The sequence below is a fragment of the Xyrauchen texanus genome, chromosome 4 (assembly GCF_025860055.1).
Source record: "Xyrauchen texanus isolate HMW12.3.18 chromosome 4, RBS_HiC_50CHRs, whole genome shotgun sequence".
Classification (NCBI taxonomy): domain Eukaryota; kingdom Metazoa; phylum Chordata; class Actinopteri; order Cypriniformes; family Catostomidae; genus Xyrauchen; species Xyrauchen texanus.
Window position 1 is genome coordinate 25,006,549 of NC_068279.1, and position 24,914 is coordinate 25,031,462.

Consider the following 24,914-nt stretch of genomic DNA (forward strand, 5'->3'; position numbering starts at 1 on the left):
ACACATGGTTACATCCAAGCTTTTACTCTTTTAATGCTAATGCTATGAGGCAAAATATGAGCTATATGTACGTTTACATATATATATATATATACGTATGCGTACATACATACACACACACACACACAGTATATATATATATACAGTATAATTATGTTTATGTCTGGTTTTAGAACACCTTCAGCAATGGCTCCCAGTACAAGTATGCCAGACTCTTTGACAAGCCACTCTGGATGGAACAGAAGTTCTTTCAGTAGTGGAAGAGTATGCAATAGAAGATCATCTCTGAAAACATTCGCTAGGATATCCAATGCAGCTGCAGAACATTTCCCTATGCACCAGAGAAAAATAATTATGACATACATGAAAATCTGTTGCTTATTTCAAAGAAGTCACAATTAATAATTTTTCCACTGCGGCTAAAACTAAATACGAAGTCATTAATGGACCCTTTTCACAGACCTTGATGACAAATACCATCTTATTTAGCCAGGGTTTTTCCTGCACAGAGAATTATGAGGCTGCCGCCTCCGTCAAATTTCATGCTGCCTCCGACTGACGACTATCTGTGCACAGTCACATGCACAGATAGACCCCAAGTGGTGCTCAAACACCTGCCCTCTTTCACTAGATAAGAGCACTTTTTTATATTAATTTCTTATTTTTTAATTTACAATTTAGTTTTCATTTAAATTTGGCCCTTGGCATCAATTCTCAATTAAATGTGTACCCGACTTCTGCATTTTAGTTGTAATTCTGCAAGACCACACGAGTCCCTGCCCCTCCCTCTCTTTGACATTCTTTGTCACAGCCTCCACACAGTTAAAGCATGGAGAACGTCGAAGTCTACCTGACCAGCCTTCATTTGTGACAGCCAGGTAAGGATAATGTTTTCCCTAAGCTTCAAAATTGTTTGCCACTGCTGTGAAATTAAACCACTATAAAAAAAAATCTCCATAGAGCCAGGAGAACTTAGGCAATAGCCCTGCATTAAGCTTAACAACAAGCAAGCTAATCACGTGTTGGCTCAAAATAGCGTCGTAAAATTCAATATTTGAATTCCTCTGGTTTGAGTTGTTTTTACTATATTGATAACATAACATAGTCAATCCTCTGTGGTCACCGAAGGCGCCACCACAATCACCTGACTTTTTCCCTGATAACATCAGATAAAAATACTCCATCATTTTTGGTCATACAGATAAGAGTAAGACATCATTTGAAACTATAAAGGATTTACTTTTATTTGCGTACACTCACAATAACAGCACAATGTTGTAGGTTTGTAAATAAAGAAATCATACACAATAAGCTTGCTGCCGTATCGGTCTTGAACCGAAATTATATGCAGAAAAGCTATATCCATTTCTGCATATCGCTGCCCCATACTGACATATCGCAGTACCATTTTGTGGCACGTTCTGCATAACAGTGGCCCATTTCAGCCATTTTTCCCCGTTTCGTGGCTGGCCCATTAGGAAAAGTCTCGGTTCTCCTGATGGCTTGTCCGGCCCTATGTACATCTCATGTTTGGAGGCTCTTATGTTACAATACTGCTGAGAAAGTGATACAGTTTATTTATTCATTTTGTTAATTGTTCATGCTTGACATGATGACTACAATCATGTCAACTGTATCTAGGCAAAATGTTGTATTGTTATACAAAATCTCAAAGCAAGTTATGGCATTTGGAACCAAGGAAGCCTTTTTATCAAAAGCGCAAAAAACTCCCCAAACAAATGATCTGAGGGTTTTACTGAACCTAAGAACTACTTACATTTGTAGATACCACAATAACAAAGAAACATAACTACACAGAATAAGTAATTAGTAATAATATCCAGCACTGTTTCAGTTGTGCGCATGGTAAATCAAGACCTGTCAATCTAAGCGATCGGTCCAATCCAAGCTGTAAAACAATGGCCGATTGGTCTCTACACATAGACCCTTCCCACCATACCCACCCACCCGCATACCTGAGATCAGAGATGATCTTATTATCGGTTAAAGAGGTTAATCAAGTTTGCTGTTTGTTAACTATAAATGAACACATTAGTTGTTATGTTGTATTTAATTAATTTAATGTTGAACAGGCTAGCTTTTTTAATTAAATATGCTTTAAGTTGCTAATTGTCATTTTCTTCAATCATCTAATTATTAGAACACCTAAAAAATGTTGCTTGTAAGTTTCAACCAGTGGAAGGCATGGTACAAGGGTATGTGTGCACACGATCAGGATGTTACCACCTCTGCCTCATTTTGAGCCAGGAAAAATCCCTGTTAGCAGTGTAAATCTAGACATTTTTTTCACCATTAAAATTATTTTTATGATGGCTTACAAATTGACATTACTGAACAGCTCAATTTAGAATTTTATTTCATACACTTCTGGTATTGGATGGATTTTTAACAGTGCAGAACTACAATCAAGGATTTTCTTTTGTCATTTGTGTCTGTGGAACTGTTCTACACTCTTTCATACTTAAATTCCAATCTGAGATGGTTTCATCATCATCCAAATCATCATCATCGTCCTCATCCTCCGCGATGGAGTCTCCACCCTCGTGTTGTTGAGCAACTGTGCGTGAGCGATGGAACCTTGGACGAATGTCCTGCTCGTTGTCCGGGATAGCTTCATCCTCCTCAACATCACCCTGCAAATCAATAACAACATACTGTATATACCATTCAAAATGTTCTTGACATTTAAAGTTCAGAACTATTTTGAAAGCTTGTCTGGTATGGCAGTGACAACATAGAAATGAATGAGAGCATATGTGCACACAATTAATAGACAGGGAAGAGAATGAGAGAGAAAGAAACTGACCTTCAATAGGATTATGTCAATCTCAGAGTATTTCATTCCATTGACAAGAACTGGTGTCAGCCTGAAAAAAAGGTGGGAACAGATTAATCCTGGTAATCGGATTATTTAATTTGCATCAAATAAGCAGGTATGTCCTGCCTTTGCAAAACTGTGTTTATTACATTTGGGAATGCATCTTTGTCATTTACAGTTGCTCAAGTTTCTCAAATCCAAAAAACACTGTGTGTGCTTGTGAGAGTGCTCACTTGGATAAGTGTCCACACAGAACCTCCTTACACACAGGTTGCTCAGCGAGTGTAAGCCAAAACTCACAGGCCTCCAGAGCAACATTTTCATCCTGGTCCTGCGTCCTCTGCAACATGTACTGAGAAATTAAGGATTTAAGATCAGTAAAACATGAAGACATCCATTCAAGACATTTTTGATAATGGGTATAGTTTGCAAGTCCATTAGAGGCTGCTGTTGCCTCAACTTGCCTGTCTAGTTTAGGATAGGTGCAATAGTTACATTTAGAAAACATTTACAATTGTTTAATAGAGATAATCATTTATGCTAACAGATCATTACTAGGGAAGTCAAGGTTCTCATAGAGCATATTAATAGAGAATCCTATTAGATTAATCCATGAATATGTATTTGATGGTTGTGTGATAGATGAGGTTTTAATGAGGGGTTGCAGGGGGCGTGGTCTAACCTCAATGATGTTGTGCATGTGAGGAAGGAGACGGTCTAGTCTGACTTCTAAAAGCATGACTAAAGCTCTGCACACGTTCTTCCTCACTTCTGGCTCCTCATCCGCAGCCAGTGCAAAAAGGTTCTGTGGCACACAGACAGACAGAGAAATACATTAAATCATGACATCATTCCTGATAACTACAAAATGAATGAATATCAAAAACTAGCAAAAAATAAAAAATAAAATGTTAAAAAGTGACAAAAAGGAGGTTGGTCAGTGTACCTCAATGAAGGGATCTATGTGTAGCATCAAGGCTTGTGTTCTGCTGATGATGAACTGATTCACACAGGCAATTGCATGAGATCTACAATAAATAACAACAAAAACAGCACATATAAAACCAGTCTAAACAATTGCTCAGCAAACATAGTATTCTAACTAGAACACAACAACTGTCTAATCCAGTCACTCAGCTTTATTTCACTAATGCAGTTAACAGCATCCAAGATTCTCACAATTGCTCGTAACAGAATGCACAAAGTATACACTGTTTTGTAAGTACACAAAACATTACACAGAATCACACTGGCCATTTTATATCTGTCATTTAATGCACAATTAAATTCCAAGCCAGGTACTCTGTACTGAATATATTTGAATGTTTATTACACTTTAATAACTTCTGAGACTTATTCTAAGATGTTGATTCACAAATATAGGAGCTTAGATTGGTAAGCACCAATGGATGGATGGCATTTGTCTCTGGGGTGTCTCAAATGAGTCCCAGTCATTTCTCAAAAAACTCACATTAATAAATGCATGTTGCGCCAACATTTAAAAGGTTTTGCCATTGATTGCAAAGCCTGTCCTAGCCCTCTGTCAGCAGCGTGCCAGGGAGTGTCCCAGTACTCTCAACTCTCTCAACAGAGGTGCTTAAGTGTTTGAAGGCAGCGCTGGTCACCTGGTATAATGAATAATCATGAGACAGCACGTTCTCATAAGATAAGGCAACGCAGTCTCATTAAAAATTATAAGACACTGATGATGCGACATTGCACTTTAGAATTGGGAAACGTCACATCGTGTGATGCTGGCTCGATGTTGCTTTAAAAATGTTCAGCCAGTCAGCCAAACTATGGTGCAACATATGCTATACTTTCTGCTGTATTTAAGTAACATGATATCTTTTTCTGGTCATATCTGAGTGATACATCGTCTCACTAAGGGCGGTGATGTTCCTGTAAGCAGCAGGGGATTCCAACAGCTGTGCTCCGCCAGTGCATGTAGGTTTGTCTTACCTGATCTTGGGGCTGCTGTGCTTGAAGTACTGCAGGAACTTTGGGATCATAACATTGAGCGGACGGTCCAGCATGTCGCTGTCTAGGATCTCGGCAGAGTCTTCACAGATCTTTTGCAGAGCTCCAAAAGCCCCCTAAAATAGAAAAAATAGACTATGAATATTCCCCCTTCTCACTGAACAATTGTCATTCAAAAAGGCACATTACATTATTTAAAAAAGAAGATGAAAGAGGGCATTCAAAGAAGTGAAGCACGCTGAATGTTGTGAATCTGAAAGATGTTATGATGCTCAGAACAGCTTCAACCTGGTTGAAATGCTTGCTACTGCCAAACATGATATCTTCTGAAAACCTGGGTCAGTGAATCTCAAGTGGTCCAATAATTGTAAAGTTGGTTGCTTGACCATTTATAATATTCCTAATTTTTTTGAGATGCAAAACCACAAGTTTTTTTATTTTACTTAGTTTAAACATGACAGCCATCTTTGTGTCATGGCACACGAAACATTTTGGTTATACGTAAACCTCAGTATCTCGTCTCAGTATGGTCCTAGCTCCCTGGAACATAAACTGATCTCTAGAGCACATTTCAAGATACATGTACATATATAAACATTTTGCACATTCTTATTCCTTAGACTGAGAACTTAAGTCCCAATGTAATGCTCAAGATTGCTAAAAGTTCCACTTTTAGGGTCAATTTATAATGTGACGGGATTGAGTCTTCATTTTTTTAGGGGGTGCCTAGGTAAGTATAGTGTGCAAGCGGAACATTTGGGCAACAGTGAAGCATAATGTATCACAGGGTTATACAAAAAGTTCGTAAACAAAATCATTTAGTTTTAAGAAAACCTTAATGAACTGTATTTGGAGTTTAAAAATCAGCACCCAGAGTTAAAGACAGGGAGATACAAATTTTGTGAACGAAGGCCAAAATGGTGTGTGCTGCCAAGAGCATCTGGAACTCACAATGTCAGAGTCAGCAAAGCTAAAAGTGGCCTACAAAGTGGACTACAAAGGCCTGCTCGAACTTCTAGTCTGTGACATAAACAGTTATGACTGCATGCTCAACAAGTGTGACCAGTGTCCAGGTATAGGCCTTACTGCAGATGCTTGAAGAGTCAGACAAAGATGACACACTTCCTGATAAAATTTAAGCAGTGGGTTATGACTGAGAGAGCAGATATGATCACTGTAGTTCTTCCTAGAGATGAATTCTCTGTTTCTCTGGCTGAGAAACTCAATGACTTAAAGACACACCATTGGTTGAGGACATCAGCGTGGAAAACTGTGATGTTTCTGTAAAATTTTTCCACCCACCTGGACCAAGAATCATTCAAAATGTCTACTGAGGACAATGTGTTGGTTCTCATGAACAATGTTCAAAACACTGACACCTGCCGATTTGACTACTGTCACCGGATGCTCCCACAACATTTCAGAGAGAAATCTCACAGCTTCTAATAAAACATGTACATGTAAACATGTAAAATACTGTTCATTATTTGTTTTGCTTATATTATATCTGTTTATTTCTCAAAATGCATGAATAAAGTAGGCTTTTCCCCAGATTTCTACTAGCCCTTGCTCTGTAACAATTTCCATAAGAACAGAACACCTTGGTGCTCTACCCATAACTTGCAAGCTTTGTTTGGCTCTTAAACCCCCAAAATTCCCAATACAAGGATTTTTTGTTTTTTTTTAATTGTGACTCTTGCAGACAAAATAAATTAGTTAACATGGCTCCTGAACTGGAATTAGAAAAGATAGTTAATGAGAATAAAAGGGTCACCATTTTACTGAACAAAGAAAAGTAACAGTGCCACTAACAATACAAATGGTTAATATGGTTTGGAAGATAGGTAATCCTAAGGTTTGGAAATCCAAGTCATTCCCTGTACCATTGCAATCATAGGTTTGTCTTAAGCATCTTACTAACATTTAAACAAGTCATGAATTAATCAGTTAATGTTAAATACAGCCATTTTATATCAGTGACCATTCAAGATTCAAAACGGATTCAAAACGATCTGATGGAGAACCATACAAAAACCTAATTTTGTCTGAGACACCCTCCCAATACATCAAGCTTCCTCCTGATCTCACAGACATTCCACCTATAAGAAGTCTAATCAGGTCACGAGCACAAGCAGCACCGTGGCAACAAGCCGCCTGGCCTGACTGTCGCTATGGCAACCGTCTCCATTGTCAGCTTGCACACGGCACATTTTGAGCTGGAGAGCTGAGAGAAAGAAACAAAGAGGAAGCCTCCAGTTTTCTCAAGGTCTAAACAAGCATTCAAAGTATATTACAATATATAATAAATACATAGTCTCCATGTCTGCAGGCGATGATTTTTTTTTTTTGATGTATCGGAGGCCGTAAGTCTAATTCAAAAGCTTAAATACGGTGCATTTAAGATACAAGAAAAAACATTTTTAAATAAATGATAGCAAAGCATATAATTAAATATTAAGAATAACTGCATAATAAAAATTGTATATTCTAAAAAACCGTAAGTCTCCAGTTCACGCTTATGCTACAACTGTACAACTAGCATGTCAGCAATTACCATCACGTTCTTTGCTTCTTTTAGCCAATAAACAATGACTCATAAAGGGTCAGGAATATTTAAACCATGCCACCTAGATAACATCTCTACAAGTGAAACCCCTTTCAGAGACTAAAAGCATTCTACGCCCAAGCCAAATAAAGTCATCACTAACATTCTGGAAATGTCTGGAGTTACACGACTGCTTTAGACTTCATGATGCAACTTGAGGAGCCATATGTTACAACCAAACCAGACGAGCATAGTAGTGGTTGGAATCATTCTCCCTCTTACACACAAACACGCCAGGCTGTAGGTTGCCTGCTATTTTTGATATTCATGACACATGAGCAGGCTTGTGATTCTTTTACTAAGCAAGTCAGTGTAAGTTGATGCGTGTTTGTAAGAGTTTCCCCAAGTAGCTGGCTACAGTATGGCACCTCACTTTGATGTAACTGCAGTATACACATAGCTATTTATAGATGCATATTCAAAATATTCAGACTGAATGCTGCGTGATGATTTGCCAATCATTAAGGGCAGAGGGTGTGACATTCCACACACAAGGTTCCTTTGCAAAGCAGAAAGGAAATGTAAAAATTTGAATTTATTTTTTTTTTTTCAAGAAGTCAATAAAAAAATAAAAACAAAGAAAGTTGAAGTGTGTAAATTTTCAGATATTAAAATACTTTCTGAAACAAAGTGTAAATTCTGTTACACCATCAGAACATTACTCTCTGTTTGAGCATCCCAACCTTATACTGCAATAATGGCTCAACCAAAAGCATGAGTTTGGGGCAAGACCAACTGTTAGCAAACCAATGGAAGATGGGGGGGATTTGAAAATATTCATTATTTCTGCTATTCTTTTTTGCTACCACTTGTGGTGCAGAAGTACTATATTTAGCTAAGTATATACACATTTGCTTAAAATATAAGGTACAGCCAGCACAGGTGGACACAAATACTCATAGAAGGAAAGAAAAGTCTGAAAAAGTGCACTGCCTTTATCATGTCTGCGATCAGCTGTGACCACATCTGATTTCCACACTAAAAAATAACTGACCTCAATCTCTGCTAACAAGCCTGCTCAGCAAGAGTCTCATAGTCACACAGAGCACGGCACTGTACTTTGTGTGCTGTAGTTCATTGGTTCTTTGTTCATGTGTGTGTGTGTGAATCTACTACCACTACAGCATGCAAGCAAGCCCAGCAGCACCTGAGTTTACAAAGAACTGCTCTAACTACAAGTCAAATCTCAAATATGTAACATTAGAGACGAAAAGCATTATGGAGGGCTTCAAAGCATAGATAGTTTGTGTCCAAGAGTGTGTGCTGATCTAATGCCAAGCCTTTACCTTCTTAGCCTTGAGCCCAGATGCTTAAAGCTCTAGCACAGGGGTCGGCAACCTTTTTGACATGGAGTGCCATTTTTTATTTTCCTAGTTAATGGCTGTGTCGACGCCCATCCCAAACCCCGCCAAAAACATATGGGCGAATTCAAATCTTAAGTGATCGTCCCTATGCCCTACTCACTACAAAGGACAAAGGTCTTGATGTGGGCTCTCTAAAGAAAGCAATGCATTAAAATTTGATTGTAGCCATCACAAAAAATTCTTGTAAAAGGGCCTTTTGAGAAAAAAAATTAACTTTCTTACTTTTGTTTGTAACAAATCTTCCTGAAGTGGCAAAAATTCAGTTAGGAAAACACCTATATATATATACATATATATATATACAGCTCTGGAAAAAATTAAGAGACCACTCCAAATGTTCAGTTTCTCTGTATTTACTGTTGGTATATGTTTGATTAAAATTAACATTTTTGTTTTATTCTATAAACTACTGACAGATTTCTAAAAAATTCCAAATAAAAAAATGTATTTGCAGAAAATGACTGGTCAGATGCAGTGACTTCGAATGATGTAAAGAACACAAGTTCATATTCATTTTTAAACAACACAATACTAATGTTTTAACTTAGGAAGAGTTCAGAAATCAATATTTGGTGGATTTTCAATCCCAGCTTTCATGTGTCTTTGCACGCTTTCCAAAAGACTTTCACATTGCTGACTTTATGCCACTCCTGGCACAAAGTTTCAAGCAGGAATTCACTGGAATGGAATATCGCTGCGCCGTTTTGTGGCCCTATTCAACCTGCCATGACCCGTTCAGCTTATCGCGGCCCGTTCGCCCCCTTTCTCGGCCGGCACACTGGGAAAAGTTCCGGTTCTCCCTATTCCTCTAATTAAGATTAATTAATTACAGACTTTAACGCGTTAATTAAGATTAATTAATTGCACAAAAAATAACACGCAATATTTTTTTTACGCATTTTAATCACACTTATTTTTGCACCGCGGAACGTTTCTCACTGGATGAGTTTCAGCGGACCGATTATACTGGAGCACCAACTAGCGTTCATGACTTCAGACAACAACAAACCACAGTGAACATGAACGAAGAAGCTGACGAGACCGCTTTGGTTGGCCCCGTGGATGGGAAATTTTGTTATAAAAAATGAACGGAGAGATTTATTTTTCATCAGGATATTGGAAGAATAGGGACTGAGGTCAATCACTGGCACTTTTTTTATTTTATTTTAAATATTATGTTGTTGGTGCATGTTGAACTCTTTATTGTTTTGGCCAAGGTTATTGAGAGTTGGACTATATTTCTAAATATGCTATTGCTACACTTAATGGCAAAAATTGCACTGGTCTGCTGGAATTGGTTGAACAAAAATAAACAATATTTTGTTGCTTAAGCTTATGTATTCAGTCATTATTCAATGGTATACTAAAAATCCATGTGAAAAAAATTACTTCTCACTGTTCTCAGGTCAAATTTTTATGCAATTAAAATGCGATTAATTTCGATTAATTAATTACAAAGCCTCTATTTAATTAAATTAATTTTTTTAATCGAGTCCCGGCCCTAATATATAATATAATACTGTAATGCTATAATGATTTTCCAAAGTTTGAGTCCACTTGTGAAAATGTTTCTATTTTGTACTTTTCTAATTTAATCTTTTATTTAGTTTTTTTACAAATTATATTATCAGCATAAATGTTTGAGTGAAAACCTGATGATTATGATATTATCATGATCATGCATGTGAATTTTCACAGAGCATCTTAAATATTTATAAAATCTTTAATGAAAGAAACCCTGTCCTTTTGTACTAAATGAGTTACAGTTAATGTCACAAATTTGCTTATTTGATTACTGATCACAATATTTTGTGCAATGTTAAATATTTCTTATATTATGTCATACTACATTTTACAAATCACACAGAGGGGTAATTACTAGCAAACAATTAATAGCGAGAGTGGAGATGGCTATTTTACTTGTGTGAAGTTTTGTCACACCTGCATTTCAATCTACATCTTGATGTAATCCTTCCTCATGATCACGCAGCATGTTTTCATCAGCTGAATCAGAGACTAAACACTATTAAAGTGTGACAAGACATTCACACATCACAAGCCGATCAACTATTTAGCCATTTTCTGTGAATCGCACCTACAAAATCCTAAAATTGTATTTCCAGGTTTCATTTATATTTTTATCTCTCTTTTAATGTTTTATTGTAATTTTGAGTGTGACTGGTTAAAGGAGGATGTACCTGATGCTGGGTTGGAAATCTCAAGGATTAATAGTAGTGTTTCCCTTATTACATCGCGTGTTGTTCTGAAAGCAGAAAGAAACAAATGATACACGGAATGCAGGCTGTCATCCACGCAGCGTGACTGGAGCAAAGCAGGCGTGTTTACTCGCATGATTAACCGAACCCGAAGCGCTGCCGGCTCATAATGTGCGAATGGCTTGCACATGCGGCACGAGTCTGTTGGGTATACTGCAGTCTCATCACATTTTAACTTTTTGTTTAGTCTCCCATTCAGCTCACGAAAACATTTTGTGTGATCATGAGGAAGGATTACATCATGTAGATTGGAATGAAGATGTGGAATTTCATCAAAATAAAATAGTCTACTCTCTCGCTGCTGCTGGCGTGCCAGTGATTACCCCTCCGCTTGCCAGTGCTAGCACACGTGCCATAGGTTACCGACCCCTGCTCTAGCAGATTCACTCACATGCAAGAATCAGCAAAATACATTTTTCAAAACGGTTGTTCATGTTATGGCACTGGTGTCCCAATGGTTGTATTTAAAATGGTCAGTATATCTTAATACTTATTAGCAGTGCATATTCAGTTTTAAGACATTACAAATAGCATTAGCACAGACACATAATGATCATGATTACATGCACAATCTTACATGATAATGCTTAAAACAAAAGCGTGTGGTCACGTAACTGCCTTAAACAGCTTTCCTTTATCGGGGTAAGATCATAAACAGTTTAAGCATAAACCAATTGACACAAGTAGGTAAACAACTTGACCGGCATTCTTACTGGGTTATCCAATGTACGCAAGTGTTTACATAATTACGTTTTGATGTCAATAGCAGAGAATTACCCAATCAATTCAAATCTCATGTACACACAGTTTTCCTGCTCTGTCAGATTGAACAATCATGCCATGGTCCAAATCACTGAGATCACATTTTTTAACCATTCTGATGGTTGATGTGAACATTAACTGACGCTCCTGACCCATATCTGATTGGCTGATTAGATAAACGCATGGATGATTGTTGGTGCCAGACGGGCTTGTTTGAGTATTTCTGTAACTGCTGATCTCCTGGGATTCTCACACAAAAGTTTCTAGAATTTACTCAGAATGGTGCCAAAAACAAAAAACATCCAAAGAGAAGCAGTTCTGTGGATGGAAATGCTTTGTTGATGAGAGAGGTCTACAGAGAATGGCCAGACTGGTTTGAACTTACAAAGTCTACGGTAACTCAGATAACCGCTCAGTACAATTGTGAATAGCTTAGCATCTCATAATGAATAGTTCTGAATGCTATTTTGAGATGCTGATTGGCACTGTTTTGGTGGCACGAGAGGGACCTACACAATATTAGGCAGGTTGTTTTAATGTTGTGGCTGATCGGTGTATATAAGAGAATAATTTTGCCTTTTATGTATGGCCTTTGTGTTAATAATTACAAAAGGTATGATTTTTCACAATCTAATGTAGAGAAGGCATTAAAGAAATATAGAACTAAACATTACAACCAAACAGCCAGAACAATAATAAACCAATTATATCAATGAATGGTGTAAAAAAAAAAAAACAGGACCGTTTTTAGCGTAAATAATCTAATATGAACAGCCAACAAAATGATGACATACATTTCTTCTATTATGTAGAAGCCAAACAGAGATAACTGCTGAGGAGGTATGCTGCAGTGCATGTGTGTATCATTCAACATCAACTGAACTACTAAGAGCTTAAATGATGAACCTTCGAATTACATTACAGGTTTAGACAAAGAGTCAGCAATATTCATCATCTTATAGTTCAGCACGCTTACAAACGAGCGACACAAGGAATGAGAAAAATGTCAGATAATATGTGATTTATGAGAAGACTTTCGCAAAGGAGGGAGAGAAAGGCTGCTTCAGAAAGTGTGTGTATGTGTCTTACTTCACAAGTGTTATAGTCCTCCGAGTCCAACAGTAAACAGAGTTTAGGCAGAAGCTCTGGCCAGTTCTGTAACTCCCCTTTAGAGGCTATAGTTGTGATCAGAATACCTGAGGAAAAAATATAAAAATTAGTATGAATGATACAATATATGCCATTTTCTGCAAGATGTTGGCTGAGTAACCATAGAAACAGCACCGCATACCTCATCACACTCATAGTCTAATGTCAATCACAAACGGCAGCTAATCCAGACACCACGAATACTGACACGACTGCAACTACATACACTCACCTAAAGGATTATTAGGAACACCTGTTCAATTTCTCATTAATGCAATCACATGGCAGTTGCTTCAATGCATTTAGGGGTGTGGTCCTGGTCAAGACAATCTCCTGAACTCCAAACTGAATGTCAGAATGGGAAAGAAAGGTGATTTAAGCAATTTTGAGCGTGGCATGGTTGTTGGTGCCAGACGGGCCGGTCTGAGTATTTCACAATCTGCTCAGTTACTGGGATTTTCACGCACAACCATATCTAGGGTTTACAAAGAATGGTGTGAAAAGGGAAAAACATCCAGTATCGCGGCAGTCCTGAGGGCTGAAAATGCCTTGTTGATGCTAGAGGTCAAAGGAGAATAGGCCGACTGATTCAAGCTGATAGAAGAGCAACTTTGCCTGAAATAACCACTCGTTACAACCGAGGTATGCAGCAAAGCATTTGTGAAGCCACAACACGCACAACCTTGAGGCGGATGGGCTACAACAGCAGAAGACCCCACCGGGTACCACTCATCTCCACTACAAATAGGAAAAAGGGGCTACAATTTGCAAGAGCTCACCAAAATTGGACAGTTGAAGACTGGAAAAATGTTGCCTGGTCTGATGAGTCTCGATTTCTGTTGAGACATTCAGATGGTAGAGTCAGAATTTGGCGTAAACAGAATGAGAACATGGATCCATCATGCCTTGTTACCACTGTGCAGGCTGGTGGTGGTGGTGTAATGGTGTGGGGGATGTTTTCTTGGCACACTTTAGGCCCCTTAGTGCCAATTGGGCATCGTTTAAATGCCACGGCCTACCTGAGCATTGTTTCTGACCATGTCCATCCCTTTATGGCCACCATGTACCCATCCTTTGATGGCTACTTCCAGCAGGATAATGCACCATGTCACAAAGCTCGAATCATTTCAAATTGGTTTCTTGAACATGACAATGTGTTCACTGTACTAAAGGGCCCCCACAGTCACCGGATCTCAACCCAATAGAGCATCTTTGGGATGTGGTGGAACGGGAGCTTCGTGCCCTGGATGTGCATCCCACAAATCTCCATCAACTGCAAGATGCTATCCTATCAATATGGGCCAACATTTCTAAAGAATGCTTTCAGCACCTTGTTGAATCAATGCCACGTAGAATTAAGGCAGTTCTGAAGGCGAAAGGGGGTTAAACACAGTATTAGTATGGTGTTCCTAATAATCCTTTAGGTGAGTGTATATACTACAGAGGCATACAATCAATTATTGATCTTGATTAAAAAACAACACAAAACCATACACAGACCCAAAAGGCTTAATATAGCTTACGTCATGGTGGGTTTTTAAGATGCCACAGAACTGTGGCTAAGAGCCACAATCTAAATGCATTACCAGTCCATACTCACCCACTGTGGCTCTAATGAGTGGTGAGGAGTCTCCAATGTTCTGCAGACATTCATTTTTGATGAAGTCAGAGACACCATTTGGGAAGTTCTGATAATGGGCCTTCACGTTGTTCTTCAGAATGAGCCCACTGAGAGAGCGAGTGGGCTCATCTATGAAAAAGGGAGGGACAGGGTGACAAGCATTATTGATTTCAGACAGTGTGGAAATTGATTTCAGACAGTGTGGAAAATAGGGTCCTGGGAACAGATCACAACAGGATTAAAGCAAACAAACAACAACTGGTTTGGTGGAAGCTTCATAAAGGGCCTTCTGTTTTATTATACATGGATCTCAGGTTAATTTAAAGAGAGGAAGAAGTCTCAGTAGATGAACCAGTGCCATTTCTAAACATGTTGCCATTAACCTGAAGTCATCCTAGCAATGAAGGGACTGGCTTCAGAAGTCACTAGTGAGACTAAACACTGCTTAAAACTGAGCTAAGGGCTTTCACTTTGGTCTGTTTGTTTCAACTCCCTTTTCTTATATCAGATCCATCCTTTCCAGTAAATGTACTATAAGATTATCTCTCAAACTGCCATGGCAGACATCATAAACAGCAACAATTAACCACACTGCAGACCAACAGCAGGCAATTTCCTGTAGCCTCCCATTGCAAGATGTTTCCAAAATGTGTCAAAACAACAGGGTTATATTCCCGGAGGTTTTGTACACACGCTCTCTCATGTGTGAGGGTACCAGCTGTACAGGCGTGGTATCAAGGCTTTAAAACTAGTGACCCATATTTACCAAGATGCTTGTATCAGCTCAGGGGTCCCTTTTGTGCAAAAAATTGAGAATACATCACCTGCTAAATCAGTAGGGATATGCATGAATAAACGATTAATCAAGTACACGTTCAGCTTTAAATATACTAGTAAAAACAATACTTGAATATTGCAATTCAATTATCTTTTGTACTTCACTTGCCATGGGCAACAATGAAACGGCTTCTTTCACCTGAATATTGCTGTAACAAACTCAACGCATTCTTTGGTGCTGCAGATGCATGATGTTATTAAAGTAACAGTTTGCCCTAAAAGAACATCTAAATGATTTAAAGTGACTGTACCACTTAAGAAGACTTGGATTTTTCATTTCTGTGTTTTTCTTGGAGTAACATTTGAACCTCGATGCATAATGCAAACTTATTTCATAAAAAACACAGGTTCAAATGTTGAACTTAAATTCTAAATTTCAAGTAATCGATTACTCTGGGATTTTTTTATGTGTTAAGAGTACCCGACTACAAAATTACTCTAAATATCCATCCCTACAAATCAGACCTGTAAACTAAAAATTAAATGTACTGTATGATAACATAACGGTTACATCTTACCTTCTGTCTTTAGCTTTGTGAGCACAAATATCAAGTAGTTGTTGAAGTCTGGGTACTGATTGAGCTGCTCAAGTTTCTGTGGTGCTCACTAAGGAAAGTCATGCAAACTAAAGAGATGGAGTATGATGTGAACAGAAAGGGTAATGTGTATTTATGAATGTTATTGTATGGACTGTCACTTAGCCGATTTATCCTAACAGAACTTGATGGGATCATGCAAATGATGTGCATAATTTCACATCTATAAATTATGAAAGCTGACTGTTCATATGGGATTAAAGATAAATTACAATGTGAACAAAAGATAATTATTGCAACAATTATTTTGAACAAAAACTGTCAAATGGAATTATGTCACATAATATAAAAATGATTTTGACTCTTCTATCATTTATTTCCAAAAATAAAAATTCAGTTTCAGTAAGGCACTTACACTGTAAGAGAATGAGGCCAGTGCATAAATGTTAAATGTGCACTCAGTAATTTGTTTAATATATCGTCTTGGACTTGACAACAAGCGGCGTGGATGCAGCATCATTCAATATAAATAGTTTTGAGTTACAGGTGCCATTGTATAAATTCACTCTTCACAGTCAGCCATGAATAATTTAATCCATGAGTGATAGTTTCCAATAACAGGGCGGTTACCGAGATTAGTAGTTTTCAGCTGGTCATGTGATCATAACATGGCAGCCCCATGAGGGGACCCACTCCATGTAGAATAAAACGGCTGATATGACTGAAATCTTCCTCCCCTGTGAGTAGTCATGATTTTAAACATACGTTTCAAAATGAATATTAATTTCTTTAGGAGTAGAACTTTGAGGAAAAAATACTGAGTGCACCACACTGTTTCAAATAGTCACAAGACATAAACATTTTACAAGTGATAACATTTCTTACTAACCGTATCTATGTTGTTATATAAAATTTTACAATTGAAGACGCAATGTTGGTAATCATAGTAATATATAAAATTACCTCTGATTTTATTACACTAAAATAAATTATCAAATGTATTTACGTCTTGTGGCTGAACTTTTTAAGCAGCGTTTTTTTAAAACGTTTTTTGACTTGCCCCATTCACTTCCATTTACTGTAACAACGATTCAATATTTGTTTTTGTTTTTATAGAAAAGAGACGAGTCCAATGTATTTATTAATTTTATTGTGGTAAACAGCATTATGCCACAAGTCCTGTCGATTGAGCTGAACTTGTATTGAACCCGGAACATTCCTTTAACCTACATTTATGACAAAAAACAACAGATAACAGATATTGGATAAAATATCCTAGCGGTATCATAGTTGTATCGCTCATTTCAAATGCCTTTGTCTGAGCTGCCTCCGATTACACGAGAGAAACATCGTGACAACACTCGCACCACTGCAGCCGAAGGTTTATCTTATCACAGGCTGTGTCTCAAAACCTAGTGAGCTGTCTACCTAGACAGCATTCAGGGGCAAGGCTCGTTTTTATGTTTCAAACACGCCTATGATTGCCCCCAAAAACACTGTCTAGGTAGGGAGCTCACTAGTTTTGTGACATATCTCATTAGATCACCTGATGGTTTATAAATAATCTCAGGGAAGATGTTAAAGCTCCTTTCATCTGTTGACAAGACAGCATCTTGACCCGCTATATGATCTAAATCTTACAAGTCAAAAACCTCTCTCTTAAATGACAGCGATACACGTACGTACACTACACAGTCAGCACACTTTTCTACACGTAAAATACAGACAAACCCATAATGAAACAGTCCCTGATTAAAGCGTGTGCATTACAAATCTCAAGAACAACTAGCGTATGCGCTAATCACAGGCCAATTCCTACTGAATTGCCTCCATCCTTTAACACGGTGTATGTAGTGAACTACTAAAGGATACTTGTTGGACGGATCGTTGCGTGGATGTGTCAGGGGACTGTGATTCCTTGAGCAGCTGTAAGATCTGGTGAAGTCCCTGCTCGTCGGGTTTCCATTGACACTCCATCTTGTATAGTAAGAGTCTCTCTCCTTCGGTCGCCACAGACACAGATCTACACCCTTTCACATCAAATAACGGCCTCCACCTTGACCTTCAACTTAAAGACCGACTGCAATCGAGCGGAAGAAGAGAAAGCTGCCCCGACGAAATGTACCGTTGGATGGACTCGCCTGAAAATGAGCGTGTTTCTCGAGCGTTGGGCTGCTGGTAACGCTAGGCTAGCTCACATACATGGACTATGAGTGGTCCAGATCACCGCACATCGACACAGCGATAAGCCTCTTTGTGGCACCGCCCCGGTCCTAGCGCCTGCCCAGAAATGTAAAAGCAATGGTGGAAAGTAGTTACAAGAAAAGGGTACGATTAATATTTGTCCAGTGCGCCGGTGTCCGGCTAGCTCAGTCGGTAGTAGAGCGTGAGACTCACACTGCGTTCAAACTGCCAGCGACAAAACGACCTCATCTCATTTATTTTCAATGAGAGCTGGCGACTTCCGGCAACACGAGCGACGGTGACCGGATGTGGGCGTGGTCAGCGACGCAACAAATGTGATAAATGTTTAACTTTATGCAAATGAAGAGCGACTTTCGGGAGCGACAGCCAATACGAGAGAAGATGGTAGAGCTTACAGGATCCTAATATTTTAATAATAATATTAATTGTAAAGAAACTAGGGATGTCCCGATCCGATACCTAGATCGGTATCGCATCGATACTGACGTTTTTAGACGGATCGGGTATCGGTCCGACGAGCCCGACCCAAATCCGATACTCTGTTAGTCATGTTCGTTACTGTCAAGCTTAAAAAATGACATAAAAGAACTGTTAAAACACCATTAAAGCGGTTCATATGACTAGTGCATTTTATTCAAAGCCGCTTGAAGCCACGTGATAGCTCTGTGAATTGCAATAGGCTGTGTTTAATAAGTAAACATATATGTTCTTGCACGCGCAGCTTCAGCGCGGTAGTGAATGGTGCTTTTACACACGCGCACGGCTATTTATAGCCTTCACCCGTGCACAATCTTTGTGCGCTACAAACGAACATCTCAGATGTAGATGCTCAGCAGTTCGGGTTCACTTATAATATGGACTTAGAAAGGCACTGGAGGTGCATTTAACCAGAATTTAATTAAGAAGCGAATTAAACTATGAATAAAAAGGGTGAGGGTTTAAAAGTTAAAGCTGTCACGGGAGACTCACGGAGAGGCAGAGATATGAACTCAGTAGCAGGGTTTATTGAGCAGAGGATTGAAACAGTGATGTAAATTGTGAGTAAATTCAGTTAAGCAGAGTGGCAAACAGCAGGTAAGTAATATCCAGACAGTGTATAGATATGATGAAAGAGATAACTCAAAACAATTTTATGATACATACAGGCAATAATGATTGACATAGTAGAAAGTTCTGGAGTCTCAGAAATACTATCGATGAGAACAGGCACAGAGTGAGAAAGTGAGAGAGTGTGTGTGTGTGTGTGAGAGAGAGAGAGAGCGTGTGCGCGAGCGCGTGCGAAAGCGGGGTATTTATTTATGCAGTCATTGATTAGCCACTAATGATATGCAGGTGCGTGTAATCAGAACTCAGGGAGTGCCAGTATGCTAGTTAATAATAAAGTGTTTCTTAAGCTATACATTTATATTGAAATAATGTGTAGTTAACAGTTTGTTTTTCTTTACATAGCCTATTAAAGAGTACACCCAATTATTTCCACACAATACTGTAAAGATATTATAAACTGATTATGTAAAAAAATAACACTGTATCGGATCGGTATCGGCCAATACTGAGATTTCCGATATCGGAATCGGATCGGAAGTGTAAAAAGTGGTATCGGGACATCCCTAAAAGAAACTGCTGTTTAGACTCTCCATACACACCACAAGCGACCTAACCGCCAGCCTCTTGCGACAAAGTAGCTGGCAGTGCGAATACAGCTTTAATCTCGAACCCCGCACGTACACACAACAGGACTCACATATAGAAACAGTTTTAATTTAACAAAGCGTAACAGCGTACAGTACGTATTGGACCATCCAGCTACGTCATCGTGCTACAGGGTGCAGCGAGGACCTCTAGACATCAAGCGATAAAGTCGCTAGTGGATGTTCTACTGTCACTCTAACGTTATTTGTGGACTGCACGTCTTACCAGGTCTTTTGCAATATGAACACAGATGAGGCATTTTGCAAATAAAACTATGATTTCATTCTAATTTGATATGGAATCATTTTTTTTTTTTTGTCCCTAAAAATGAACATTCTGCAGGGGAGAGTGTTTTTAAATGAACTGCAGCAGTGCATATTGCATCATATCAATAATAAGATGAACAAACTATCAGTATACAAATCAAACGTGCTCAGATTCCCGACAGTTTCTTTTCCACGCATAATTTTTTTAATTATATCCATGTATGTGGTTACATGGAGAGGGTTGCCACCCATCCCGTAAAATATGAGACTCAGCAAGTATTGATACTGACTACCACCCTTGGAGTCACGAGTTCGAATCCAGGGTGTGCTGAGTGACTCCAGCCAGGTCTCCTAAGCAACCAAATTGTCCCGGTTGCTAGGGAGGGTAGTCACATGGGGTAACCTCACGATTAGTGGTTCTTGCTCTCAATGGGGCGTGTGGTAAGTTGTGCATGGATCACAGAGGGTAGCATGAGCCTCCACATTCTGGGAGTCTCCGCAGTGTCATGCACAACGATACACGTAATAAGATGTGCAGATTGACTGTCTCAGAAGCGGAGGCAACTGAGACTTGTCCTCCGCCACCCAGATTGAGGTAAGTAACCATGCTACCACGAGGACCTACTAAGTAGTAAGAATTGGGCATTCCAAATTGGGAGAAAAGGAGATAAATAAATACATTCAAAAAAATTATGCATATTAACTCAACGCATTTATTGCTAAAACTGTGGAGAGGATGTGGTATAAGTGTCCCTTACTTTAAAAATTAAAAAGTGGCAACACTATACATGGATATAATAAATATACTCAAGATTTGACAATATCTCTGCATTGTTGAACTGAGCACTAAACAAAGAAGAGTTGAGATCAAACCTTTCATCCTCATTGTCAACATGAAGCTCCTTCTGTAATGACAAGAGACACAGTCTGGGCTCGCTTGTGTCGCAGGAAGTCGCCAGCGCTCATTGACAATGAATGAGACGAGGTCGCTTTGTCGCTGAAAGTCACTGCATGTGTGTACAGGTTTTCATTGTTGTGGGTTCGATCCCCACATTGGGAGCATTCTTTCTTTATTTCAGAAATGGGTAATTTGACCAACAATGGTCACCCTCGTTCATTCAACATGTGGTTCCTGGCGACAGCACCAACACAAATTTTAAAGTAATGAATGCTGTTTATCCTGCAATGATTCAAATGTGCATGTTCAGAATTTTTTTTTATTATTGTAGGCAAAACTATAAACTTAAGCATTTGTTTCAGCCACCAAATGAGCTTGGTTATTTTAGTCTGTAAAACATGATCATTGTTCCTAATATCAGAAGCAAGGGTTTCAGATACATGTTCAAATCCACGTATCTTCCATTCATTTCATGTCCATTTTGAAATAAAATAAAAAAATAAATGGAAAATTAAAAAACAACTTTTCTTTTTATTTAGCAATTATTTTCTTTGGTAAATTATTCATTGAAACATTTTTCCCCATTTTTAATAAATGCATTATGCATTCGGAAAATTAAGTTTTAGAAAAATTTTAATACTGATTTTGTATATTAGATTTTCCAATTATCTGTAACTCATGTTAGGCTGTTATTTCCTAAAATGTTCACTGAAGTTCATGTAAAGTTAAAGTATATGTATCCTGCCCGAATAGGGCTTTCCTTCCCCCTTAAAAGTCCACTTTAAAGTATATCCCTTAAAATCACCATGATAACAATAGTGTTTCCACTTAATGCCATATTTACTATGCTATCATTTATCATTTGTCACATCTCATCACGTTTGCAGTGGTTCTATGGATATTTACACACCGGGGGGCCCATTTTCATGATTTTGCCTAGAGCCCCACAAATCTAAATGCCGGCCCTGCTTTCAGTGGTCTAAGCCACCCTTAGTTTCTGACCCTGATATTGGGCATGCATTTTCATCTACTCAAATGATCTATTGTCTACTTCCCATGAAAAGCCGCCTAATTTCAACCCATAATGCCTGCCTGAAAGTTGAAACTTGGTAGAAATATCTTTAGCAATTTTTGTTAAACTGAATTAATTTCACTCTGTACACTGTAAAACATTTAACGTAAAATCAACAGTAACTTACTGGCAGCAAACAGCCAGTAAGCTTTTGTATTTTATTCCACTGTAAAATTACTGTAAATCTGACTACAGTCGTTCACAGCTGTCACGATCCCCTGTTGTCTGCCCCGTGTTTCACTTGTCAACTGTCATAAAACTACACTTCCCATAATTCCCGGCCCTCATCGCTGCCAGCACTCAGTCATTGTTCTCACCTGTATGTCGTTTAGTCCTCATTATCCCTGTGTATTTAAACCCTGTTGTTTCTCCATTCTTTGTCGGTCGTTGAATGTTCCTGTGAATGTTATCCTTGCTCTCCGTAGATGTTAATCCTGCATGTGTACTCCTTGGATGTCTTTTGTGTTTTTGTTTTGTTTTCCCCATCGTGGATGTTTTATTTGTTCCAGTCTTGTTTGTCTAGTTATTTTTTCAATAAAACTGCATCTAGATCCCCACTCCTCGTCTGCCTTCGTAACAGAACGACCGACCACGATGGATCTAGTGGTTCAACAGGCGAACTATAGACTTCTCTGCCTCAAGCAAGAGGACCGTCCTGTGGAGGATCACATTCGCGACTTTCTGGAGCTGGTGAATGTAGCGGACTTCCCAGAATACTCCCTGGTGGTGTTCTTCAGGGCAAATCTCCACAGTTCGCTAAAGGAGCTGTTGCCAACGGCGACTATCCCAGAGCCAGCACCTCTAGCCTCGGCTGTCCCAGGCCCCCGCCTCCCGAGCCTCCCAGGCCCCCGCCTCCCGAGCCTCCCAGGCCCCCGCCTCCCGAGCCTCCCAGGCCCCCGCCTCCCAAGCCTCCCAGGGCTCCGTCTCCCGAGCCTCCCAGGGCTCCGTCTCCCGAGCCTCCCACGGCTCCGCCTCCAGAGCCTTCTACGGCGCCGCCTCCCTCGGCTCAGCCTCCTGAGCCTCCCACGGCTCCACCTCCCATGGTCCGCCTTCCACGGCTCCATCTCCAGAGCCTTCTACGGTTCCACCTCCTGAGCCTTCCATGACTCCACCTTTCACGGCTCGGCCCCCAGAATTCTCCATTACGCCGCCTACCACGGCCCTGTCTCCGGAACCTTCTACGGCTCTGCCTCCTGAGCCTTCCACGGCTCCGCCCTCCATGGCTCCGCCTACCACGGCTCCGCCCTTGGAGTTCTCAATGGCTGTGGCCCTGTGGCCGACTCCCAGGCCTCCTGAACATGTCCTGTGGCCGACTCCCAGGCCTCCCGAACCTGTCCCTGCCCTGTGGCCAACACTCAGGCCTCCTGATCCAGTCCCTGTCCTGTGGCCACCTCCCAGGCCTCCTGATCCAGTCCCTGTCCTGTGGCCACCACACAGGCCTCCTGATCCAGTCCCTGTCCTGTGGCCACCTCCCAGGCCTCCTGACCCAGTCCCCGTCTTGTGGCCCTCTTGGACTGCCTGGCTGCCCCTTTGTGCCCCCGTGGACTGCCTGCTTGCCCTTTGTGCCCCCCTTGGACTGTCTGTTTTCCCTTTGTGCACTCCTTGGTCTGCCGATTTTGTTTTTTGTGGGTATTTTTTCTTTTTTTTAGGAGCATCTGGAATCCGCTCCTTAGAGGGGGGGTTATGTCACGATCCCCTGTTGTCTGCCCCGTGTTTCACTTGTCAACTGTCATAAAACTACACTTCCCATAATTCCCGGCCCTCATCACTGCCAGCACTCAGTCATTGTTCTCACCTGTATGTCGTTTAGTCCTCATTATCCCTGTGTATTTAAACCCTGTTGTTTCTCCATTCTTTGTCGGTCGTTGAATGTTCCTGTGAATGTTATCCTTGCTCTCCGTAGATGTTAATCCTGCCTGTGTACTCCTTGGATGTCTTTCGTGTTTTTGTTTTGTTTTCCCCATCGTGGATGTTTTATTTGTTCCAGTCTTGTTTGTCTAGTTATTTTTTCAATAAAACTGCATCTAGATCCCCACTCCTCGTCTGCCTTCGTAACAGAACGACCGACCACGATGGATCTAGCGGTTCAACAGGCGAACTATAGACTTCTCTGCCTCAAGCAAGAGGACTGTCCTGTGGAGGATCACATTCGAGACTTTCTGGAGCTGGCGAATGTAGTGGACTTCCCAGAATACTCCCTGGTGGTGTTCTTCAGGGCAAATCTCCACAGTTCGCTAAAGGAGCTGTTGCCACCGGCGACCGTCCCAGAGCCAGCGCCTGTAGCCTCGACCATCCCAGGGCTCCGCCTCCTGAGGCTCCCAGGGCTCCGCCTCTCGAGCCTTCCAGGGCTCAGCCTCCCGAGCCTACCCCTGCTCCGCCTTCTATGGCTCGCCTCTCGAGCCTTCCACGGCTCCGCATCCTGAGCCTTCTGCGGCGCCGCCTCCCGAGCCTTCCATGACTCCACCTTTCACGGCTCAGCCTCCTGAGCCTACCCCTGCTCCGCCTTCTACAGCTCGCCTCTCGAGCCTTCCACGGCGCCGCCTCCCAAGCCTTCCATGACTCCACCTTTCATGGCCCGGCCCCCAGAATTCTCCATGACTCCGCCTACCACGGCCCTGTCTCCAGAACCTTCTACAGCTCTGCCTCCTGAGCCTTCCACGGCTCCGCCCTCCATGGCTCCACCACCTGAAACTTCAATGGCTCCGCCTACCACGTCTCCGCCCTTGGAGTTCTCAATGGCTGTGGCCCTGTGTTGCTGACTCCCAGGCCTCCTGAGCTTGTCCTGTGGCTGACTCCTAGGCCCCCCGAACCT

General features: G+C 40.4%; 1 protein-coding gene across 3 annotated transcripts in view; it reads right to left on the reverse strand.

The window, feature by feature from the left end:
* Positions 1-18,403, reverse strand: part of LOC127640467 (transportin-1-like) — a 33,189-nt gene extending 14,786 nt beyond the window's left edge. For all 3 annotated transcript variants that reach the window (XR_007970090.1, XM_052123062.1, XM_052123074.1), the window contains exons 1-11: positions 17,842-18,403; positions 15,952-16,027; positions 14,576-14,725; positions 12,916-13,022; positions 4,802-4,935; positions 3,786-3,867; positions 3,522-3,644; positions 3,073-3,191; positions 2,828-2,888; positions 2,483-2,654; positions 179-331 (exon numbers count right to left, since the gene is read on the reverse strand). Coding sequence is in view for 2 of the 3 variants with exons in the window: in XM_052123062.1 (XP_051979022.1) it covers positions 179-331; positions 2,483-2,654; positions 2,828-2,888; positions 3,073-3,191; positions 3,522-3,644; positions 3,786-3,867; positions 4,802-4,935; positions 12,916-13,022; positions 14,576-14,725; positions 15,952-16,027; positions 17,842-17,946 (1,282 nt within the window). In the remaining variant the exon portion in view is untranslated. The remainder of the gene's footprint in view (positions 1-178; positions 332-2,482; positions 2,655-2,827; positions 2,889-3,072; positions 3,192-3,521; positions 3,645-3,785; positions 3,868-4,801; positions 4,936-12,915; positions 13,023-14,575; positions 14,726-15,951; positions 16,028-17,841) is intronic.
* Between the last annotated feature and the right edge of the window lie 6,511 nt (positions 18,404-24,914).